Source organism: Protopterus annectens, chromosome 3.part0 (assembly GCF_019279795.1).
Source record: "Protopterus annectens isolate FY-2018-M chromosome 3.part0, PAN1.0, whole genome shotgun sequence".
Classification (NCBI taxonomy): Eukaryota; Metazoa; Chordata; order Ceratodontiformes; family Protopteridae; genus Protopterus; species Protopterus annectens.
Genome location: NC_056731.1, coordinates 1,568,393,168 through 1,568,418,631, shown reverse-complemented (window position 1 = coordinate 1,568,418,631; position 25,464 = coordinate 1,568,393,168). Strand labels below are relative to the sequence as shown.

The following is a 25,464-nucleotide window of genomic DNA, read 5'->3' as shown; positions in this document are numbered from 1 at the left end:
GGGAATTGGCGGATAAGCATAAAGTAGACAAGGGGGGCAATCGTGAAGTAGAGCATCCCTCGGTGATTCCTCATGGGTGGGATTAGGGCAAAGTAGCTGCTGCATTTGTTGTTTAGGGGAGAAGCAAAAAGATTAAACCAAGGCTATCCCCACTGACAGACAATCATTTCTGCCACTTTCATGTTGAGAGACCACTTGTGTGGTAGAAGAATGGACCTGCTCAATTCGTCTGCTGTCATGTCGGACTTTGGAATCTGTGTTGCTATGAGAAAGTGGTTGGATGAGATCACCCACTGCTACACTCTGAGTGCTTCTCGACACAAGGGGTAAGATCTGGTCCCTCCTTGTTTGCTGAGGTATCAAACTACTGACTTTAAAGTGTTTAATTTTTCTGGCTTAACTATAGACCTAATGTAAGTAGATTTACTAGCTAAAGGGCATACTTTCGTACCAACTAGTAGAGAAAGCTTGCCTAACACACTAATAGATCTAAAACTATTTGTAAGGAAATTAAACTTGGCAGTATTATTGGGCCAGAATAACCATGCGTTGAACACATTACATATCGCTAGTACCTACAATCCTCCATTACACCCTAAACTAGCACTATACGAACAGATATGTGAGTTGGACATTATTAATTGCCTCAACAGCAGCAAGTGTGTATGGTGAATCAGGTAACATTACCAAAACAGAAAAATAAGCATTGATTTTGCTCAAACAAGCCCAAGTTGCTCAACAAGTTAGGGTAATGCAACCTGATAAAGGAGGTGGGCTAGTGATTATGAATCATGTAGAATTCTTCTTCTTTCGGCTTGTCCCGGTTAGGGGTCACCACAGCAGATCACCTGTCCTCTCATGATTGGCAGTGGAGTTTTACCATGTCGAGTTGCCAGCCCGGCACCCAACCTTCCACAGAAGGCACACACACACTTACACACTCACATCTAGGGCCAATTTAGAGTGTCCAATCCACCTACGGGATGTCTTTGGGATGTGGGAGGAAACCGGAGCACCCAGAGGAAACCCATGCAACCACAGGGAGGACATGCAGACTCCCCAAAGAAGGCACCCCAGCCAAGGATTGAACCAGAGAACCTTTTGCTGTGAGGTGGCAACGCTAACCGCTGCACCACCGTGGCCACCCTGGTTATGAATCATGTAAAATATGTAAACAAAATGTTCAGGATTTTGGAGAGCAGTTTGTATATTGAAGTTTCAAGAAATGAACTAAATGCAGCTTACAGGATGATCTGAGTGTTATTGAATGATATGTATATTGAGGGGAAAATAGATTTGGACCAATTCAACTATTTAAACATGGCAGCACCTAAAATGCTTGTACTCTTTGGAATTCCTAAAATACACACGTCTGACTGATTCACCCATGAGACCCCTAGTAGACGCCAGGAATAGTATTACATATTCCTGTGCTAAATTTATTGATCACATATTAAAGAAGTACGTCAAGAAAGAGGGGCAAATATGTAAAGATTCCTGGAGTTTTCTAGCGAACATTAACAAACTGGAATTTAATGTTGTATCTTTCGGCTTTTCCCGGTTAGGGGTCGCCACAGTGGAACTCTGGTCCGCTAATGACTGCCAGTAGATTTTTATGTACCGAGTTGCCAGCTCTGACGCACAACCTTCAATGAAGGTATGCCCATTCACGCATGTCTCCACACAGAAGACGCTTTAGCTGAGAATCGAACAGGACAACATCTTACTGTGAGGCGACAACACTACCGCAGCACCACCACCGCAGTTGACAAACAAACTGGAATTTAATAAAAGTTTAAATTTCCTTACAGTAGATGTCAAGGACCTGTATTCATCAATCCCCCACCAAGAGGGTGTAGAATGGGTCAGCAACATATTACGCAAGAAAGGGGCACCAGTAGAAGAAATTGCACTCATTGAGGAAATTCTCGACATTATTTTATCATACAATTTCATTAAGTTTAATGACAAATTCTACCTGCATAAAATAGGGGTAGCAATGGGCTCACCTTGCGGGGCCAGTCTAGCAAACCTTGTGATGGCCTACTGGGAAGAAGAGTATGTCAAGAAACCAGGTCAGACCCCCCCATCAGATCCACTTTTACACCCGCTTTTTAGATGACATTTTTATGCTCACATAGGGGGATGAAATTCAAGCTGATGAACTAGTAACATACTTCAATAACACTACACAATTTCTTAACTTTACCTCTAATTTTGGGAAAGATGACATAACATACCTGGATGTTAATTTGAGTAAAGACTACACAAACAGTTGCTATTCAGCAACTATTTACAGGAAAGAAACGTATTCAAACACATTCCTTCATTTTAGTAGTTGCCACTCCCTTAACCAAAAAAGATCTGTGGTGAAGGGGCAATTAGTAAGGACAGCAAGAATGGTAACAAAAGATGTTGACTTTGTCACCGAATGCCAAAAACTTAAGGGAATGTTTTCTAGCAGGGGTTATCCCAACAATTTATTGAACCAACTATTGGAAGAAGTACAGGCAAAGAGAACAAGGGGTTTTTACAAACCAATACTAGACCAGAAAAATATGCAGGAAAATACGGTGATAAAATTAAACATTGATTCAAGGATGAACAATTTTGGACAGGGCAGTCTGATTCCACCTTTTAGTATAGATGCCTATGAAATCATAAGTATCATTAAAAAGAATTAGAATGTGATCAGCAACAACCCAACTACGAGGTCAAGAATTCAAGCTCCACCTAGGCTAGTTTTTAAACGAGGTCAAAACTTGAAAAACATTCTAGAATCCAAAAATGTAATACACAAATATGTGTACAGGAATGGTATGTTTAGATGCAACGTGCCATTATTGCTCACAAATGACCACTGGGTCATTCTTCACCATCAGAGACAGGGAATACAAGATAAAACACAAATTAAACTGTCAGTCCAAAGCTGTAGTCTATGTAGCCCAATGCCAGCAATGTCCAGCATTCTACATAGGAAAGACTGACAAGAAGCTCAGAGAAAGAGTCTCCGAACACCTGTATCACATAAAGAAAAGGAATTTGGAGAAGGCCTTGAGTAGACATAGACAAAACCATATGGACCATACCTTTAAGTTTAACGCTATAGACATTCTGATCCCTGATGGAAGAGGGGGCCCGGAGTCCCTATACTTGGAAAACTTAAAACTGATGTGGCAACTTAGGACTGCAGGTAACACTTACCCTGGTTTAAACGAGATTTACTCTATTTCATGTATATTAAAACTAAAAACCTTCAGAGGTAATTAACTTGAGTAAATATAAGAGCAAGTTACATTGATTAGGTGCAGTGATACATGAAAAGGCACTTCATAACTATTAACAGTGTAGTACACAGGAAGGACTGAAAACCTGTCAGTATCTTTGGCTACATAATTTAAGCGAACTTACAAGGATTTCAATGTATGGTTTTATATGCACATGTATGATGACTGCAGAATAAGTATTTTACTATATGGATTTGTACTTATATGTACTATGATTGCAGAACAATCAGATTAACTATGTATGGATACCACGTTTGTAATAATGCAAAATGTTTGCCAATTTGACACCTTATTGTGACACTGTATAGAAACCAGTATCCATATGAAATTACTCACATCGTAACATAATTTAATGCATTGAAAGGGCAATGTTTTTAAAAAAGTTTTTTTTTTTTTTTAAAAAGGGGGGGGGTAACTGTTCCAAAGTCTAGTTATGCATATATTGATTGTACTGAATGGACAGGAATGTATTCTGTATGGGTATTCATATATTCATAGTATCTACATTAACACACATACATATTACTATTTTATTAATTATTTTACTATTTACTTTATAATCCTTTTGTAAAAAAGGAATAATGAATCTGGGTTCAAAATAAAGTTAACCCATTGAGTAGGTTTCTAACTATAGGTTACTGAGTTAGGGGTAGCCCCCATTCATTGGTTGATTGGAGCTATGACTGAATTGTGGAGTGTATTTAAATGTTGAATATTAATGAATGATTTTACCTGAAGAAGTCTCACCATTTGGTGGGACAAAAAGCGTTTTGTGTTTACCATTATTTTGCAGTATTTTTTGTCATATTAAAGAACGTGTAGCTTTTAAACCGTTAGAGTGGACTCTACATTCTTCTGGAGGTGTACTGGAATTATTTGTCATTTTACTCTTTCCTGGTTGGAATTAGATCCAGAATGCAAGTTTGATGAAGTAGATGAGGCCATAGGAAGGGGAACCAAAGCTGATGAGGCCAGTAAGTTGCAATGAGGATGACTTTGTTGTTCAACCTGGCAGCTTTCTGCAGAAATTCTGGAATCAGGGGAATTGGCGGATAAGCATAAAGTAGACTGGGGGCATTCATGAAGTAGAGCATCCCTCGGTGATTCCTCATGGGTAGGATTAGGGCAAAGTAGCTGCTGCATTTGTTGTTTAGGGGAGAAGCAAAAAGATCACAGCAAGGCTATCCCCACTCACAGAAAATCATTTTTGCCACTTTCATGTTGAGAGACCACTTGTGAGGTAGAAGAATGGACCTGCTCAATTTGTCTGCTATCATGCTGGACTTCCTCGGAATGTGTGTTGCTATGAGAAAGTGGTTGGATGAGATTGACCATTGTTACACTCTGAGTGCTTCTCAACCCAAGGGGTAAGATCTGGTCCCTCCTTGTTTGCTGAGGTATTAAACTACTGACATACTGTTTGTTTGAATCGCAATTGTCCCTAAAGGGAGAGTGTCCTGGAAGGCCTGCAATGTTAACAGCACTGCTCTCATCTCTAGGACATTGATATGCAAGTTGGCCTCTTCAGGTGACCGAGTGTCTTACTTTGACCGTTCTCTCCAGAAAGTGCCCCCCACCCAATCTGGGAAGCATCCATGGCCACTATGGCGTTGGGTTGAGGGAGAATGAAAGGACGGCCTTGTAGAACTTGATCTGAGTGAATCCACCACCAGTGGCATCTCTTGCATGCTTGAGTGCTTCTTATTTGTGCTGATATGTGCTGGTAAAGAATCAACCACTGTGTTGCTAGCATCCACTGAAGAATTCTCATATGAAATCTTCCCAGTGGAACTAAGATTACAGTAGCTGACGCTGACCCCAAGGCTTCAAGGCTCAACCGGGCTGAAATGTTGATAGTGCAAATTATTTTCCTGACCTAGAATTGACAGTCTGTACTCTTGAGAGAGGAAGAGAGCTGACACTGATATCATGTTGAAGACTGCTCATATGAATTCTAAGGTTTGAACTGGTTGTAGCTGAGACCTGTCATAATTTATGGATACACCCCAAATGAGAACAAATTTGAAATATCTGATCACTTGCTCTTGTTAGTAGATGCCTGGTCAGGGTGATAATGAGCCAGTCATCCAGATATGGAAACACACAGAATCCTGCAGTCTCAGGTGAGCTGCTACCACTGCTATGCATTTGGTAAACACTCTGGGGGCTGTGGTGAGGCCAAAGGGCAGTGCTCTAAACTGGTAGTGACTGGCTCCCAACTGGAAGCATATATACCTTCTGGATTTTCTGTTCAAATTTATGTGATAGTACACATCCTGAAGGTTGATCAAGCACATTCAGTTGTCCTTGCCCATGAAGGGTAGAATGGACTGAACTATGACCACACCAAAACTTTGTATGTCGAAATGACTTGTTCAAAATGCTGAGATCCAAAACTCTTCTCCAGTCCCCTGTTTTTCTTTGACACTAAAAAGAATCTTGAGTAAGTTCCAGATTCTATCTGGTCTGGCAGGATCTCTTGGATGACTCTTATTTCTAGCAGTTTTTGTATTTCTAGTGCTGTTGCTTTCCTCTAATGGGATGGAACATTGAGAATTCTGCATACAGTTGGGGATGGAAGGGAAAAGGGAATTATATAACCTTTGGAAAAAATCCTCTGCACCCAAGTATTTCTTTTTATATCTAGCTAGGTTCACTGGTGCAGGGATAGTTGAGCCCCGAGTGCCACCAGAGTTGGACAATCAGGCCTTCTTTCAGGAGCACTGTTAGGGTCTAACAGAGAAAGAATCTCTAGACCCCTGGTTTTGCACGTCTCCTGTGCTGCGGGGACATCATCGTCCATTAGAGTTCCCCCCTCTGCCACTAGGGGAACTTACTCCAGGTGTGTTCTGGGAAGGACCATGGGACTTCATGAACAACATTTTCCAACCACCTCATTGATTCCTAGAAAAGGATCTTTGAGGGGCTGAAAAACATAAGCCCACTGCAGAGAGAGTCTTTCCATCCTTCTCACACCTGTATAATGTCTTTTACTTCTAGCCCAAACAATGAATTGCTGTTAAAGGCTGCATTGATGAATGAGGACTTAAAAGGCTCTACAAAATCACATAAGCACATCCAGAGATGCATCCTAATGGATATGCCTGAACCTGCTGCCCTTAAGGCACCTTCGGGTGCATGCAAAATAAGTATTATGGATGAATTTGAAATGGATTGGAGGGTAGCCAACTGAAAGGCCACAGATGATTGGGTCTCAGCAGTAACAGTCCCTGAAAGGGATTTTGAAAGTTACTTGATCAAGTTCCATTGTAATCTAGTAAAATATGCCAAATAGTTCAGCAACCTAACAGTGAAGGTTGCTGATGCATAGACAAGCTTCCCAAACCTGTCCATTGCCCTAGAATCCATGTTAGGGGGATGAACAGAGGAACTTTGTTCAGTAAGCTCCTTCTTGGTGGCCACCTCCATGACGATGGCATCCACTGGCACCCCCTTACTCCAACATTCTTTCCTGACAGGTGGAGCCAGAATCCAATCTGGGCTCTTAGGAATTGGCTCAACTGAGTCAGGCTCCTTCCAGTCCATGCCCATCGACAGACTAAATCAATGAGGTCATAAGCAGGTGGAGTAACCCAAGTGGTAGCTGAGCCAGCTCCAATGGCCTTTAGGAATACTTATTCCTCTGGTGAAGGGTTACTGGAGGTCCAACCACCTTTCTGCTTCAGGATCTCAAGGATGTCTCCACGTCAGATGTCCTCTGGAGGTGATCGTGGGGACCCTTCTTCCTCATCAAAATCAGTATCCTCAGTGATTGACTCTTGTGGAAAGTTCAAGTGCCTCCTCTTGAACTTTCTCTTCCTGGGGACTTCCTTGGTTGGGTGCTCCTGAGAAGTGTTGGAAAAGATCGTGAAACCCTGCTGGGTAGTCTGTGGGTCTCGAGCTGGCTGTCCCTATGGTGTAGAATGATGTGGCTCCAAGCGCAGAGATATCTGGGAAGTAGATCAAAGATCCGAGGGGGCTGGTTCCTTCAGTTTTGTTGGAGCAGAAAATACCCTCTTCACTACCTTGAAGGCAGACCACTCCAGAAAGAAGGAAAACCATGTCCCTGAGAAGGCAGGCTTCTGGTCCACTGTCTCCCTCCATCCCAAAAGCAATCTCCCTGAGCAAGAAGTCGGAGACAAGCTATACAGTGCCAAAGCACCAAGGTGCAGAGACAGCGCCAAAACCTTCAGAGTTGACTCCAGTGCCTCAATCCTGGCAAGGAAGCTTCAGCTCCAAGAGTAATCCTGATCTGACAATGTCAGAGCTGGTGCACTCACAGTTAGCTTCAGATCTGAGGATAAAGTTGTCTTCAGATCCAAGCAAGACGGACCCATAACGTTCAGATCCAGAGACACTGAAGCAACCAGAGGGGTCAGAGAAGGAGGAAGAAGTGGTGGTGTGGTAGATGGAAGGGACTCCTACCCCAAGGCGGTAGGAGCCAGTAAAACACCCATCTGAATCTGTGCCAACAGAAGCTTCCTCATCATTCTGTCCACATCTTTCTCAGTCAAACCCCTGGACAAATGAGATGAGGCAAGGGAAGATTACTTGGGTCAGCACCTTTCGAAAAAAGGAGAGGGAACCCTGGAAGGCAGTGGATCATAAGTAGGGGAATAGCTGGTGCTTGGACTAATTTTTGGACCCAAAATAGTTCTCTCTATGGGTTTCTTTATTGGATCCAATGATGTAAGATCTACTAAATTCTTCTTCTTTAGATCTAAAGGGGAAGAACTTTGAAATGTTTTGGATCTGATTTTGATCTCTTCCTTAATGGAGCCAAAAATGGAATCCAGGAAGTAGAAGGCTTAGGAGACTTTGATAAGGACTTCTTAGTTTTAATTTTGGGGGATTGAGCCCCAGAGATAGCTTCACCAAAAGAAGATGGTAATAAACCTTTTAAGATAAGCTTATTTTTCATATCAACAAGAGCCCTGGGATTGAAATTCTTCTTGCAAATGGAGCAATCCTCCTGAAGATGCTGAGGGCCTAAACAATAAATGCAAAGAGTATGAGCATCTGAAAGAGGCAATGTGTGCCCATGTCAGACACTTTTCAAAACCGGAAGGCCCTTTTTCAGACATGCTGATGATTAAAGGAAAAAGCAGACAAAAGAAAACTTTTTTTTTTTTTTTTACAAAGGGTACAGGAAAGAAAAAAAAGACAGAATGCCAGCAATGGTATTAGAACTACACTAGTGTGTATGACAGAGAGAAAAAAATACAAAAAATGGATTACCAGCAATGGTAAACAATTACAGTAATGTACGACGTAGGGGAATAATATATATGCGCGCACACACACACACACACATATATATATATATATATATATATAGAGAGAGAGAGAGAGAGGGGCAGATTAAAGAGAAAAACTACATTTATCTTTAAGGAAACTCAAGAGCTAAGGCTGATCACGTCTTTTCGCAAAAAACGGCAAACGAGAGCTGAGGTATGTTAGCAGTTGGTGCATTATGGGTAAGGGAGAAGCTTGAGAGCATTTTGGTTACCACGAGCTTTAGTAACGACCAATCAGAACCCAACAGTTGAGGACAGAATGAAAACTGACATCAGATCTGATTTTTTATAGTAAAGGCTTTTGTGGTGTACGCCTATGTGTTTGCCTTTTGAGATGACTACTGTATGATTTTACTATTTTTAAGTTTCCACATTACATCAATTCTTTTATCACCTTTACAGCATGTGTTATGTTTTCCTTTTTCTTTTCTTTCCTACACTTACAATTAAAATCCCCAGTCCTTGCTATCCAACACTTAATATCACATACTGTTTTAATTTTTCAGGCATTGTTTTTCGGTTCAGCGTGTTTGTAAATGTATTTATAACTATTACCCACACAGAATTTCCATTACTATCATCACCCTTCCTAGTACCATAGTTATTATATCCAATATTTTTACTTCATCTTCTGTTATTAACACCCCTAATCCAGAAAATATTTCATATCCTACTAACAATATAATCATTCTTCTACATACAGCTTACATTTTTCTCGTATTTCTTGTTTTATACATCTTCTATCCAGCAAACATAATTCATTATTTTTTTTCTTCTTGCACCATTTAATAACCATTAAACTCCTCGATTAATTTCTTATACTGCTCTCATTTGGACCCAAAAATACTTAAATCATTACCTTTACTTTTTTTCATTTCCCTCCCTCCTGTTCTTATATTTCTCGTTCCTCTTTCTCACTCTCTCTCCAACAGATCTAACTTCTTATTGCTCTTGTTTTTTCCCTGTTTCTGAGTCACTATCTTCCTCTTCTTCCCTTACCAACCCATCATACTTACTTCTGTTTGTATATAAATCTCTTCTACAAGTAGTCATCCCCCTTGCTCATTTTCTTCACCTCAAGTAATTTTTCTTTCACTTTCTTTCTTACTTACATCAGCCATTTCATGATCTACAATTTCTTGAAGTATCGCCTTGCTCCTCACAATGTCCACATCTTCTTTTTCTGCATTCCTGAATCAAATGGTTTTCATCCCCACAAGTCTTCAGCTGGCCCCAGTATGCAACAACTGCTCTTTTTCTTCTCACGGTTATGCTATTTGAAATATATTGTAATTTCTATCATACAAATACAGTGTTACCCACTGTTCCCATTCATATTCCTACATTTCTGTTGTCATACATATTCTTTCTGTTACGCACCTTATCACATATTGTCAGAAAAAAGTTTTAAGTTCAAATTCCACCATTTATGAAGTTCTGAAATGCATAGTTTTCTTTTTAACTGCAAACCAAAGTTCTGAAAAATAATGTCTTTCCACAGTGATATGTTATTTCTATTATTATATTACAGTAGTACTTGTTTTAGCTTCTTATTCTTACCGTTGGTCTGTTTTTCTGAAAATGCTGCTCTTCTGCTCCTGTTTAATGCTTTTCTGACATTGTATACTGCTTCTTGTTCCATGACTTACAACATCTACCCTGTTTCACATTCATATTCTTAAAAATGATTATTCTATAAGCTAAACATGTCTCTGTGTTTTCAGTCTTTACATTCTGCTTCTGTACCATATTACCAGTTTCATTATCTGACTGTTTCTGCAACATTCAATCCAACACAGCACTCAAGCTGACCTCCTCTACTTCATTTGGTTCTCAATCCTTCATTAAATTTTCTAATACCTCTGTACGCAGACCTCCGCTTTTCAGCTCCATAACTGGGACTTCATCTCACTCTGATTCTCTCTCCAAAATATCTCCAGCACCAATGTTTACTCTTTCCTCCATTTTGGAATTCTACAAGAACTAGCGACTCCCCTCCTGTTCCAACTAATTATCAAAGAGTAGGGGGATTTCCAAATACCCTAGCCAAATTTTCCCTATTTGGTATTAATCAAGTCTCCCCTGAAAAGAGGCTATTGGCCTAATGTGACTAACTCCATCAATAACGTATTACTAAATTAACTTAAAACCTTCATTTTTACTATTAATTTGTCAAAAGTGCAATAATGTATTGCCACGTAATGAGCTTCAACAATGAAATGATGAATTATCTTTACCTAAGTCTAAAAAGTCCTAAAAATTCACCAGATATACATTATGTTCTTACCTATATTTTCTTCCTCTACAGGTTTATCTTTTGTAGATGGGAATAACTGCATTAGTGCTTTTAATGCCTTGGCAAATGTCTTTTCTAAAAGTGGCTTGATGACAGAAGATAGTGGTTTTGAGTATAAGTTTCGGTTTTCTTCACAGTCAGGCACTAAACGTTTTATAGCCATGAATAAGTCTTCTTCTGTTACTTTTCTTTTTATCTTAGCTGTTGAAAGTTCTGTCTCAGACCTCTCACTATCACAGCGTTGGCGAGCACATAAAATAGCTTTGGCATGTAGGAGTTTAATCTCTGCACCACTAAAACCTGTGAAATAAGAGAAACAAGGCACTCAATAACCAAAAAAAAACCAAATATTTCAGTGAACAAGATCATTGAAAATTACTTCAAAAGAGTTGCAAAAGAAATTTGTATTAGACTTAACTGTAATACAGCAAGAATGCATTTATGAGACAGTTTTCAATTCTGTATGATCTGCATGTGTTCAATCATACAGCTACACGTCATTAAAATGTTCTATAATCTGATTGGTCACTGTTCCTCAGAAAGTCCACTGTTGCTGTAAGGTAGAAGGTATGCTGTTTCAAAAGTAGAACAGCAGAAATTATTCAGTCGTTTATGAAATAGCTTAAATGACTCAGATTGTCTATATGTTATATGATGAAAGTCACAAATCATCTAAATTGGCTTGCCCTGCATAGCAGTCATAAGAACATTGCAGATATTCAGACTTCAGTGTTTGCACCTCAAAAAAAAAACTGAAGCGATGAACTGTGTAGTGTGGAAGGACTAAGGACAAAGTTGGGATGATAACTTCTGGTCCAGTATGAAATACCATCATCCAGGATCTTATAAACGAGTCATGTAAGAACTCATTATAATAAGTAATGTTTGATATTATTCCTGTGTATCTCTCTGTCTGTCATAGGCTCATAGGTATTTACTAGGCTAACAACCACAAGGGCCTTTTTAAGCCTAGCCATGCATCTCAAATCTTTGACAAGTTCTGGTACCCTTGATAAGTGTAAGCAGGGGCTTGGGAGATGAACCATTTACAGGCTGCCTTTGTCCATTAAAGATGTACGTGCCAAACCAGGGATGAATTCCCTGTTCCACATCCAATTGCCCAAATTACACTTGAAATGGGTTAGGGAAGAACTTTGTTTCACATGGATGGGGAGGATGTTCCAGAGAAGGGGCAATCTCTGGGATGCATACTTGTCTGTCCAGTAGTTCCTATTTATATCACAGGCAAGATTTAAGTCTTTAGAACGGGTAATTCTGGTCTGTCTGTCTACTGGCCATAATAAAGGAGTATTAGCCCACCAAAGGTTATATTATCTCACTTCAAATTCCTAACAATGGATACCACTTCTCCCTGTAAGCTCATAAGTGGTTATATTTGGTAATAGTTAATAAGCTTGGCAGCAGTGGCTGTCATTAGACTGCATGGGGGAATCTAATCAGATTGCAGGAAGGAGGTCTTCACTTAGAAACTTAAATGCTATCATGATATAAATAGCATTAACATCCCATCCCTGGTCCATTCCAGCAACATGCAAGTCAGATCAGTCTCTTACCACTTCTTAATCCAATGGTGATATAAAGAAGTTGGTTTTCTCAGAACAACACCTTTTTTAAATATCCCAGCATACCAGGCCACACCATTCTAATAATTTTTTACATATAAGTGTGCTGTGCCTCCAGTAAAAGTTACATATAATTTTCTACAGCTTCTGCATGGCTACACATCTTGATACATACAGGAACTAAAACAGTGTATGATCATTACATACCCATACACCAAGTATGACGCCTTTCAATCACAACATGACACCAGAACAAAAAAAAAACATTAACCCATAAACCTAAAATTATACAATACGACTGGGTATGGAGGAAAGCACTTCATATAAAAGTAATGGGAATGATAATGAACATGCAATCAGCTATGTCTCAGAAAGCAGAAAGCCTCTCCAGGTGAGGTATGACATCACCAACCCTAGCTGGACTACCAGAAGGATGGTAACCACTAGTCCCAGAGTGCCAAGACAACCAGATGAGCTGAAACTACCAGTAGTGGCATTACCCTCAAGTGAACTGTTGCACTGCAAGACCAGGACCCTATAACTGATAGGCACACCCACCAAGAAGAAGTCCAAGACTCTAGATAGTAGCCACAAAAGGAAAAGAGAGAAGCCTAATCAAGCACAGAAACTAACCAGCTGTAGCTGAATTACCATCCTGCCCCCAAGACCAGTGCCACAACTTCCCCGAAATGGAAAGAAAATTAACAATTCGGTGCTCTTTTTACCCTCTCTGTGAAAAGGGCAACAGGAGAGGAGTCCTGGAAACTTAGAGGGGAATAATTATTATATGATAGGAGAGAAGCTCAAGCTAGCAAGAGTTTGTAGTTGCCATGGAAAAGTATGGTTTTGTTAGTAAACTTACCAAAATAGTAGATTTTAGAATAGCTCACTTTTGCATTAGCTTAATCTACATGGGACATATCCTCCCAAGGAATGGACTTTCAACTAACTCCCACAGCTTTAGGGCACCTTTCATGCACCCATATGACCATTACAGGTTGAGAGCGAGGTAGTATAAAACAGTAGCATGAGCACCAGAAATTCAGAGCTTTTTTGCTTTAGAGAAAGACAGGCCAGAGCCCTGACATAATAAGGTATACTGTAGGACAGGGAAAGCAGGGACCCCCACCCTTCCATAACACAAAATAATAAGGGGATAAGGAGAGGGTTGTCTGCACTGCAAAAGCAGTCTACTCAAACACCTACTATTATGCTAGGTTTACTTACACAACTGTAATATGTTCATCGTTAGATGAATTACAGTAAGCTATATGGTATCAATACTAAAACTTAGAAATAAAGTGGGGAGGAATAAGGGTCAGAGTCTACGAGTCCTTGGAAAATAGTCTTGGCAAATCCTGCTCTGGCCATAGAGAAAGAATCATATAGTAATGCTTCATAAAGGTGTGAAAAGAAGACTAGGTTGCTGCCTTTAGAATATTTCTAAAGTCCACCCCTTTCTAAAAAGTCGCAGAAGTAGCCATAGCACTGGTAGAATGGGCTCTGACTTTGCCTGTAATTGTCTTGTTATGATGAGAATAACAAAACTGAATTGCATGAGACAACCATTTGGAAAATGCCTATTTTGATACTGGATGTTCCTTTTTCATTTGTTCCAGAAAAGAAGGAAACAGTAACATTTGGTCAGAAGGTTGACGGAGAATCTCTTGACAGGGAGGAAGTTAATCCCACTGTCAGTTCTACCCTTTTTGAATTATACTCAGAGCCCAGGTGTCTGAAGTGATCTGGTGCCAAAGAGGAAAGTGAAGGTTCAGAACTTGGGAAAGGTTTATAGGTCTACCAAGGTAGGGAAGGTAGAGAGAAATATTTGATGGATAGTCAGTCAGTCTTTCTAGATTTTCCCTGGGCTTTGTAGGGTCCCTCCTTTCTTTTTTTTTTTTTTGTACCTCCCAAATGTCACCATACCTGTTTTTGTTCAGACTGTCTGTATTGCTTCCTATAAAAGGATCCTGAGCTAGTTAGAAAGTTCCTAATATAGTTAGTAATCCAGGACTAAATACTTGAGAGACTCCTTGAATGAGCTTACTTCTTTCATCAAATCTTTTAAGTACCTTTGCAGTGGAAGAACCAAATATTACCTCATTATCCAAGGGGGCATCCAACAGATCAGCCTTCAAACCTTAAGCCAAGTAAACCTTCTCATTACTAAGCCAGTGGCAACTGCCATGGTACTGCACTGGCAATGTCATATGCACATTTAAGTGAATAAGAAGTTATGTACCTACCATAACGTTCCATGTTAGTTGTCTTCTTCTCGCCTTCTTTCTTGCTGGTTGGGTTCAGAGCTGATCCTCGGCTCTGACTCAGCCATCTTCAAAAGCTCGAGAGGTACTTACTGGCTTGAGGCCCCCCTATATCCCATGATGCCTGGCGCTAGATACCCATATCTTGTTTGGTAAGTCTAACTGCAGACATAATAATAATAATACAGGAATCCTGTCCTAGAATGCATAAATCCTACTGGAGAGACTACTAGTCAGAAGGAATCGCCACAGAAGACTCAGCCAGTGATAAAAACATAAGGAACTCTTCTTGGTCTACTAGGATAGGGGGATAGAGGGTGGGATGCAAGAAAGAAGGCGAGAAGAAGACAACTAATATGGAATATTATGGTAGGCACATAACTTTTTAATGTTAAGTTGTCTATCTCGCCTTCATTCTTGCTGGTTGGGACAGCGTCCCTAGCACCTCAATCCTGGGTGGCTCATCGGAACAGACTCTTGAGAACAGTGGAACCAAAATCAGCTCTGCTCCTGGAGGCCACGTCCAGCTTATAATGTGAAATGAAGGTATGAGGATTGGCCCATGTAGCTGCCGCACAAATAGTTTCCATTGGCAATCTTGCCTGAAAAGCCACTGAAGTAGCTAGAGCTCTAGTGGAGTGACCTTTTGGTTTAGCAGGAAGCTCTTTATTCCTTAGCTGATATATAAATGTAATAATAAATGTCAACCACCTAGATAAGGTTACTTTAGACACAGGTAGACCTTGTTTACCCTCAGCATAGGACAGGAACAGCTGGTCTGATTTTCTGATTTGCTTAGTTCTATGCAAGTAAAAGCGTAACTGTCTATGAACATCCAACTGATGCAATTTGTATTCCGCTTTGTTGGAATAATTTGGAAAAAACACAGGCAGATCAATAGACTGATTCAAATTGCTGTCAAAAGAAACCTTTGGAAGGAAGGAAGGATTAGTCCTAAGAGAAACTCTGTCATTGTGGAAAACTAGATAAGGAGGGCGAACACAAAGAGCCTGAAGTTCAGAAACTCTTCTGGCTGAAGTAATTGCAACCAGAAGAAGGGTTTTCCAAGAAAGAAACTTCAAGGAACAAGAAGCTGCAGGTTCAAAGGGGAGCAGAATCAGGGAAGCTAAAATCAAATTTAGATCCCACAGAGCCGGGGGATCTCTCACTGGGGGCCTGAGTAAAGTAGTCCCTTTGAGAAAAGCTTTACAAAGCTTATGGAACATAATACTAGTGTCCAATAGACCTGTATGAAAGTTTGAAATTGCAGCTAACTGAACTCTAATCGTGGCAGAAGACGATCCAGCACAAAAAAGTTCTGCTAAAAAATCCAAAATATGGTGCACAGGGGCTGAAAAGGCATCTATATTCCTAGCCTCTGCCCAGAAAGAGAAACGTTTCCACTTACTAGCATAAGTCTTTCTAGTGGTAGACTTATGCGATGATAAGATGATTTCACGCACCGAGTGGGAGATGTTGGGAAGCCTGGCTAAGGTCGGAAGTGGAGCAACCAAGCTGTGAGCTGGAGAAATTGAAGGGATTGGTGCAGCCCGCCCGACTGATGGATCAGGAGGTCTGGAACTGGGTCCAAGGTCCAGGGCTGCTCCAGAAGGTAATGATGCAGGAACGGGAACCAAATTTGTCGAGGCCAGAAGGGGGTAATGAGGATCATCTTGCATCCCAATGTGGTAGCTTTCTGTATTAATTTGGGAATCGGGGGGGGAACGGAGGGAATGCATAAATAAGTCCCTGAGGCCAATCGTGAACTAGAGCGTCTCTGGGGGAGTGTCCGGGAAGAGGGAGGAGAGAGAAGAAATTGTTGCACTTGCTGTTGAAGGGGGTGGCAAAAAGGTCGCAGCAAGGCTGACCCCATTTGCGGAAGATTTGGTCCGCCACTGTCTGATTGAGAGACCACTCGTGAGTCCTGAGAATTGCTCTGCTCAGCCTGTCCGCTATAACATTGGACTTCCCAGGGATGCGCGCTGCTATCAGAAACCGTTGGGAAGAGATCGCCCACTGCCAGAGTCTGAGTGCTTCTCGACATAGGGGGTAGGACCTGGTTCTGCCCTGCTTGTTGAAGTACCACACTACTGACATATTGTCTGTTTGAATTGCAATGGTCCTGATGGGAAGAGAGTTGTGAAGAGCTTGCAACGCCAAAAGCACGGCCCTCATCTCCAAGGCATTATATGCAGATGGTACTCGTGAGGCTGCCAGGTGCCTTGGACTGTTCTGCCCTGAAAATGCCCCCCCCCCCCACCCGATCAGGAAGGCATCCGTGGTCACCATAGCCACTGGAGGAGGAAGAGCAAATGGTCTGCCCTGGGGTACTGATGGGGAAACCATCCACCAAGCAAGTTGGTTTTTGCATATCTGTGTGATCATTATCTTGTGAGACATTGGAAGTTGCTGGAAAGACCATTGGGTGAACAGCATCCACTGAAGAATCCTCATATGAAAACGAGCAAGGGGGACTAGTATGATAGCTGCTGCTATGAGACCCAAGGTCTTTAGGACAAATCTGGCTTGAAATTTTTTGCATCCTAATAAGACCTGCACATGTCAGCGAATGTCTAGCACTCTATCTAATGGAAGTCTCGCTGACATGTCCTTTGTATTTAAGTTTGCGCCTATAAAGGTAATAGATTGACAAGGTGACAATGCAGACTTTTCGAAATTTATTGTGATGCCTAGTTTGGAGCAAGTTCGGATGGTGTAGTCTCTGGCTCGCAGCAGGTGATGCCTGATGGTTGCAGTAAGGAGCCAGTCATCTAAATATGGAAACACCTGGAATCCTTGCCATCTCAGGTGAGCTGTAACTACTGCCAAACATTTGGTGAACACCCTGGGGGCTGTGGTGAGACCAAAGGGCAGAGCTCTGAACTGATAATGACTGGCTCCCAGCCGGAAGCGGAGGAATCTTCTGGAACATCTGTTCATTTTGATATGGTTGTACGCGTCCTGAAGATCTATGGAGCACATCCAATTGTCCTGACCCAGAAAGGGTAAAATGGACTGTAGCGTGACCATCCGGAACTTCGTTCTTTGAACAGACCTGTTTAGTCTGCTGAGATCCAGAATGGGTCTCCAGTCCCCTGTCTTTTTTGGCACCAAAAAGAACCTTGAGTAAATTCCGGATCCTTGCTGGTCTGTTGGGACTGGCTGGATGGCTCTTTTTCTTAGCAGTTTTGCAATTTCTTGAACTACTTGATCCCTTAGATTGGGTGGAACATCTGGAAGGGATTTGTTGGGAATGTAGGGAGTGTGAAAGAAGGGGATTTTGCAGCCTTCGGATATGATAGACAGTACCCATTTGTCTTGTGTTATACTTTGCCAGGCTTTTGGGTACAGCGATAATCTTCCCCCGACTGCTTCCGAAGGTGGACAGCCGGGCAGCACCTCAGGGATGCTGGAAGGGCTTGTCAGAGAAAGATTCTCTTTGGCCTTGATTTTGCGGACCCACTCTGCCCTGAGGGCGGCATCTATTGTTGTTCCCTCCTATGCCCCTGGAGTGGAACTCTCCACGTGTGTCAGGCATGGCTCCCTGGGGTTTCCGGAACCACATCTTCCCACTCTTCTGACCCTTGGGATACGGTTTTGAAGGAGTGGAAAAACAGACTCCCACAGCAGAGAGAGTCTTGCCTTCCTGCTCACACCTGGTAAGGGTATCCTTCACCTGCGGTCTAAAAAGAGCAGAACCATCAAAGGGGGTGTTGGTGAAAGACGCCCTGAAGGGTTCCGCAAAGTTACATAACCGCATCCAAGCATGCCTCCTCAAAGCCACGCCTGTGCCTGCGGCCCTACTCACACCATCGGCTGCATAATAGATGAGCCGCATGGAGGAGTTTACTACTGAATTAAGAGTCACCAGCTGGGAGGCAACCTTAGCCTGGGCCCCCGCATCTGATAGATCTTGAAGGGTATCTCCTGGCACTTTAAGGAGATCCCTTTGAAGGCGGGTAAAGTGGCACAAGTAGTTCAGCGACCTCATGGAGAAGGTCGCTGAGGAAAACATCCGCTTCCCATATCTGTCCATCGTCCTAGATTCCTTATTAGGGGGATGGACAGATGAAGAAGTTTCAGCCAACTCCTTTTATGTGGCCGCTGCTACCACCATGGCATCAACGGTGCTCCATCAGAAATTGCTTGTCTTGTGGTGCAGTAATAAATTTTGTGGGTCTTCGGGGGGTTGGTTCCACTGTGTCAGGGGCTGACCACGCCTTCCGAGCCACCACAGACATCAGTGGATCGAAAGGCGGAGACACCCAGGAGGTGGAGGGTCAGGAACCAAATGTGTCCAGGAATACCGACTCATCCTCGGAAGGGTTAAGGGTAGTCCAGTTCCCCCTCTGCCTAAGTATCTCAAGGATGTCTGAGAAAGAGACGTCCTCAGAGGGGGATCTCAGGGACCCTTCCGAATCCTCTAAGTCGGTATCTGAAGTGACAGACTCAGGGGAGTCAACATGCTTCCTCTTGCATTTCCTCTTTCGAGGGGGCTCCTCTGAATGATCAGGGGAGGCCTCGGAAGAGGAAGATACACCCAATGGGGTGCCCTGGAGCATTTGTTCCCCCACGCTTGGGGTCTGGAGGAGGGGCAGAGGCAGACGCAGGCACCATGGGGGGAGGAGCCAATGAGGCTGACCGTGGGGCTGACTCAGAGGCCAGCACACTCCTCATGACCTCTAAGGTGCCCCTTCCTGATATCGGAGAAGGCTCCGGCTCCAAAGAGATCGGAATCCTTCCCGGCACCAAGAGAGATGGCTGCGAGGCCGATGTAGGAGCCGAACTCACCTGCGCCGAAGCTCCGAGAGGGAGAACGGGGTCGGACAAGGGTCCGATGCCACTCGTCCCCTCTGAGCCGACAAGGGAGTCCCGGAGCCCAGATCCCTCCAAGGATGGCACCATGGAGGAGATCGGAGCCGACGATGGAACCGAAAGGGTAGGTATCGGCGCCGACGGTCCCACGATCTGAGCCCCAGCAAGCTCTGGCTCCGAACTCAAGGGATGAGTCGAAGGAGGAACTACTGCAGAGACAGGCGGAGCCGAACCCTGATGAGGGGAACTGGATAACATTTTAGCCAGGGCCTGCGATTTTAGAAGCCTGCTCACCACTCTCTCCAAATCATGGTCAGATAGTCTAGAAGACCGAGAAGAGTGGGATCGGTGACTTCGCTCCGACTGTAACACAGGCAACCCCGGAGCTGAGTGTATCGACTCTAGGGATGGAGATCTAGAGTGTTTTCAACTCCCTGATGGTTCCGACACCAGAGTCGGGGCCGACTGGGAGATAGGTACTTTGGTTCCAGTCGGCACCGAAGTTGACTGGGAGATAGGTACCTCGGTTCCAGTCGGAACCAAAGTTGAAGCAGACGCCACACCCGATGACGGCTCCGAACTGGGAGCCGGTGGCTTCGTTGGCTTAGAGGGTTTCACTGACTGTGCCTTATATGGTGACCCTTCAGGTTTGTACAAACCCCTAAGGATTAGCTTATTCCTACGCTCCTGCACGACTCTTGAACTAAAGGCGTGACACGCCGAACAAGAGTCCTGCAGGTGTAGGGCGCCCAAACAGTAGACACAAGAAGTGTGACCATCTGTCAGTGACATCTTCTGACAGCATGAGTCACACTTCTTGAATCCAGATACTTTCGTATCTTTAGACATTCCTGTAAAAAGAAATATCAATTACAGAGAAAAAGCAACAAAAGGGAAGTAGGTAACTAGTAAAAACACACACACACACACTCAACACAAGTTACCAGACCCTAACAGCACACACACTCTATTATCCAAGAAAAGGTAAATAGACCTACTAATCTACCACAATTTCTAATAAAAAAACTACACATTAAAATTGGAAACAAGGATTAGCCTCTAACTAAAATGTCTACCTTTAAGAAAAGAAATGGGGGAGGGGGAGGGGGAGGGGAAAACTCTCTAACAAGAAAACGAGTTTTCAAGGGAAGAAGACTAAATACAAATAGGTAACTACAACTACTGTAAGTACACTAACTATTCTAAGCACCAACTATAATATAAAAAATTGTTTATATACTAACAATAAAATTGAAAAATATGACCTGAGCCAGTAAAAGCAACCTCGCAGCAGAAGCGGCAAATGAGATCTGGGTATCTAGTGCCAGGCATCATGGGATATTGGGGGACCTCGAGCCAGTAAGTAGCTCTCGAGCTTTTGAAGATGGCCGAGTCAGAGCCGATAACCCAACCAGCAAGAATGAAGGCGGGATAGACAACTTAACATTGCTTGCTTATCTGTGATACAGATGAAAGAAGAGGATTTAAATAACTCTTAGTGTCTAACAAAGAAGGATCAGCTAACAAGGTTTTCATTCTGCCAAAAGATCCCAGCAACAATTTTGATGTGAGCTTGTCAGTGAAATGTTCTAAATGTGGAAAACTTATATAACTTCTTTCCAAAATAATCAAAAGCTCTGCCATCCTTATGAGCTGGAATTTGGAATAGCTGACAAAAGATGTTTAGAAGAGTTAGGTTTAATAGAGAGACTACAGCAGGATCTGCTCTGGGATTCCTAAACAGAAATGTGTGTGTTTGAGGCATTTTGTATAATTTACAAGATTTCATTGGAGCTGGTGGCTGACTTTCAGGCAAACATTAGCTACAAGGAAGACATCTTCCAAATCTGGCAAAACAAGAAGAATTACAGCAGGCTGTGGGATGTCCACCTGTAAAAAATCGTAATATCTCTGAGGCTGGACTTCTGATATTTATTTTTGTTCTTAATTAAATGGGCCTTTCATCCTGCTAATGAAGTCAGAAAAGAATAACTCCATGAGAGTCCTCTTTCGAGGGGGAAATATTTTCTCCTGATTCAGATTCCCAGTTCACTGAATTATGTAGATGACAGGGATAATTTAATTATATTTCCTGTACATCTGATTCAGATTCAGAAAGGGAATGTCTGATAAAGAAGAGTCAGTAGCTATGGAAGACTGAGTAAGAGCCTTAAGCTGCTGATTCTCTAAAAAGAGATTTAGGCTGTTAAGCCACATGAAGATAGACTTTTGGGGTATAAGAAAGGCACATTTTGCAAGAACAAGCTTTGTGAGACTCCCCCAGACAAAAGTTACAGATCATGTGGAATTCTTATATAGGATTTGCTTATCACAGACACATTTTCCTTGAATACTAGACATAAGACAAAACATTCTCTACAATGTTTAGTCAAGAAATGAAAAGGAAGATCCCTGCATCAGGTACATATCTGCCCAAAAAACGAGGTATGAGGAGATCACCAAAACTGAAAGTTGCAGTGTAGATGAGATACTTGACTGCATTTTTCAATGGCAACCACTATAATGCTTCAGTGGTCATACATTAAGTAAGGAAGGTACCCAAAAGCTTTTGTATACTGGTCAGATGTCTGACCCTTGGCAAGATATATTCTGTATAACTTTACTCACTGCAGCAGTGATCTAATGAAGAATGTCTACAACCCCCCTTTCCTACTTTAAGAGAAGAACATAAAAAAAATCCCTCCACATCAAATCAAATTGTACTTTCCACCTTGCAGTCCATATCACCTAAATGCTATCTCACCTTCTAGCACTGCACACTCGATCCTCCCCTAACACCTCTAACTTCCAGCTCACCCACTATTCCGTGACGCTGCTCTCATTAGCGCAGCATTTCCACCATGATGAAAACCTGACATATTAATATGTAAAAATGTACATTACTTTCATAATTGCTGTTACATTTAATAATTGTTACTGCTACAATTGCAGAATTCTGCTTTTTTGATGTACACATTTTACTATTTCTTTGTTCTTTTATTTCATTGTGAAATATTTCATCTAACAGTATCTGCAAATGGTCATTTATGATCACTATACTACCATGGTAAGCACATTTTAAATAAAATAAAAATAAAATTTCTGATGTTTATGTAAAATATTGTTGGGCAAAAAACTAATTCTGGGAAAGTGCATCTGTTAAATCAGCTAAATGTTAACACGTGACTTAACTTCTTTATTATTCATGTTTTATTCTAAACACAACTGTGAGCACTAGACAATATATTTTTAATAAAATACAGTACGTGATCTAGCAAACAGCTCAAAAAACAAAAATGCATATTGTTTTTCACCCATTTTAGTAGGCCTGTAATTTCACACAAAATGTCTTTTTAAGATTTGCTTTTCTGCTAAAACTGTTTTAAAATGGGTGAATAAAGTTTCATTTCTAACACTTTCATCTCCATGGAAACTTCTTCAGATAAAATACACTCATATTCATCATCTATTTATAAACTAGCTGAAGTTCATCAACCAATCATAAAATGCTAGTAATTAAAAAGTTCCATGTGTTAAAGGTGTATAAAGCACCTATTCCAATCACAAGTACTTACAGAATCATTTTTCAAAATAGAATAAACTATGAAACATAATAAAGATACATACAAATCCTGTTGAATTCCTTAAAAATTTATGTTAGCAAATCTGCTTTTTCACTCAGTATGGGTTTGAGAGATACTTGGTCGTTCAGACCTGGGGGGATGGTGCATTTAGTTGCAACTGCCAGGCAAGTTCTCTTTTTAACAAATGTCTTTGCCAATCTCCACCTCTGGAATAAATCTGCACTTTTTCCAGTATATCAAAGCTAAACTTAACAAAATTACTACACACAACAGAGTGCCTGTACAATGCATTAACTTCCTTTTTCTTCCTGATCTCATAAAGGTGCTCATAAATTCTTGATTTCAAAGCTCTCTCTGTCTTTCCAGCATAGTATCCTGAGCAACTATCACATTTAGCTAAGTACACTAGTTTGCTGGTATTACAATTCCCTTTCACAAAGGAAACCTTGGTGTGCAAAACATTGTCCAAAAACTTTGTTTTCTCTTTCATAATGTACATACAATATGCACAACTACCACAAGATGTGGTACTAGTACCAAACAGGTTTATCTGTTTAACATTTTCCAAGATATGTTTAAAGTTCCTACTAGTTTTGCTTACAAAAAGGGGTCCAGGCCTAACCAGCTGGGAAACTTCATTATTAACCTTAAAAGTACTCCAGTTCTTCTTTATAACTTCATCCCCCCAGATCTGAACGACCAAGTATCTCTCAAATGCATACTACTTTAACAGAGGGAACTTTTTAATTACTAGCATTTTCTGATTGGTTGATGAACTTCAGCTAGCTTATAAACAGATGATGAATGTGAGTGTATTTTATCTGAAGAAGTCTCCATGAGAGATGAAAGCACTTATGTGATGTCTTTTAATTAATAAAAATAACAGGATTTTATTCACGTTGAAGTCTGGTTAATTTCTACATTTAATACTTGTTTGGTGAAGTTTGGGCCGTTTTTTTTAGTCAATTTCATTTTTAACACTGCCTTAGGAAATTAATTTTCCTATTTTATTCCTTCCACTAATATGGAAACAGAAAATGCACACTTACCACTGCACTCATCAGCCAATCTCTCCAGTAAATCTTCAGATAATCTTCGCCTGAAACGTCGTAAAATTATCCTCAACATTTCCACACGGCGCTTTTAAAAAAACAAAATAATATATTTTATATACATATATGTACTTATAGTAATCATTTCTGAGTATAGCTCCTCATCTTTTATTGTCAGTTTCTACTTGCTGAAATTAGAAGTTATGTACCTACCATAACGTTCCATGTTAGTTGTCTTCTTCTCACCTTCTTTCTTGCTGGATGGGTTCGGAGCCGATCCTCGGCTCCGACTCGGCCACTCTAAAAGCTCGAGAGCTAGTTCCACCGGCTCGAGGCTCCCCTATATCCCACAATGCTAGGCGGTAACTCCTCAGATCTCGTTTGAAAGCTAAGGCCAGCAATAAAATTCCATAAGGAACAAAGAAGAAAACTCTTCTAGGTCTGTCCTGGCTAGGGGGAAGGAGGGTGGGACGCAAGAAAGAAGGCGAGAAGAAGACAACTAACATGGAACGTTATGGTAGGTACATAACTTCTAAATGTTAAGTTGTCAATCTCGCCTTCATTCTTGCTGGATGGGACCGTCCTAGCACCTTGTCCCGGGTGGCCTATCGGAACAGACTCTTGAGTACAGTGGAACCAAAGTTGGCTCGGTCTCTAGAGGCCAAGTCCAACTTATAATGAGAAATGAAGGTATGGGGAGAAGCCCAAGTAGCTCCCGAACAAATCGAATCAATAGGCAGCCTATCTTGGAAAGCTACAGAAGTGGCTAAAGCTCTAGTTGAATGTGCCTTGGGTTTGGATGGCAACTGTTGATGTCTTATCTCATACACTAGAGTAATCAATGAAGTAAGCCATCTAGAGAGAGAGACTTTAGAGACTGGAAGGCCCATTCTACCTTCTGCATAAGAAACAAACAGTTGGTCAGATTTCCTGAATTGTTTGGTCCTGTCTAAATAGTACCTAAGTTGGCGATGAATATCCAAACAGTGTAACTTTTGTTCTGACCTGTTAGAATAATTTGGGAAGAAAACAGGAAGCTCAATGGTTTGATTCAAATTTGCCAATGAAGCTACTTTGGGCAAAAAAGACGGGTTAGTGCTAAGGACACCCTGTCTTTATGAAATACTAGGTAAGGGGGTCGACTACACAGAGCATGAAGTTCAGAGACTCTTCTAGCTGAGGTGATAGCTACTAAAAAGAGTGTCTTCCACGAAAGTAATTTTATAGAACATGAAGCCGCAGGTTCAAAGGGGGGAAGAATTAAGGATGCCAGAACCAAGTTCAGA

At 41.6% G+C, this 25,464-nt stretch overlaps 1 protein-coding gene across 1 annotated transcript in view; it reads right to left on the bottom strand.

The window, feature by feature from the left end:
• Positions 1–10,845: 10,845 nt before the first annotated feature.
• LOC122797127 (ATPase family AAA domain-containing protein 2-like) overlaps positions 10,846–25,464 on the bottom strand; it is a 176,128-nt gene continuing 161,509 nt past the window's right edge. The window contains exons 2-3 of the mRNA XM_044065924.1: positions 24,176–24,266; positions 10,846–11,180 (exon numbers count right to left, since the gene is read on the bottom strand). Coding sequence (XP_043921859.1) covers positions 10,846–11,180; positions 24,176–24,266 — 426 coding nt within the window. The remainder of the gene's footprint in view (positions 11,181–24,175; positions 24,267–25,464) is intronic.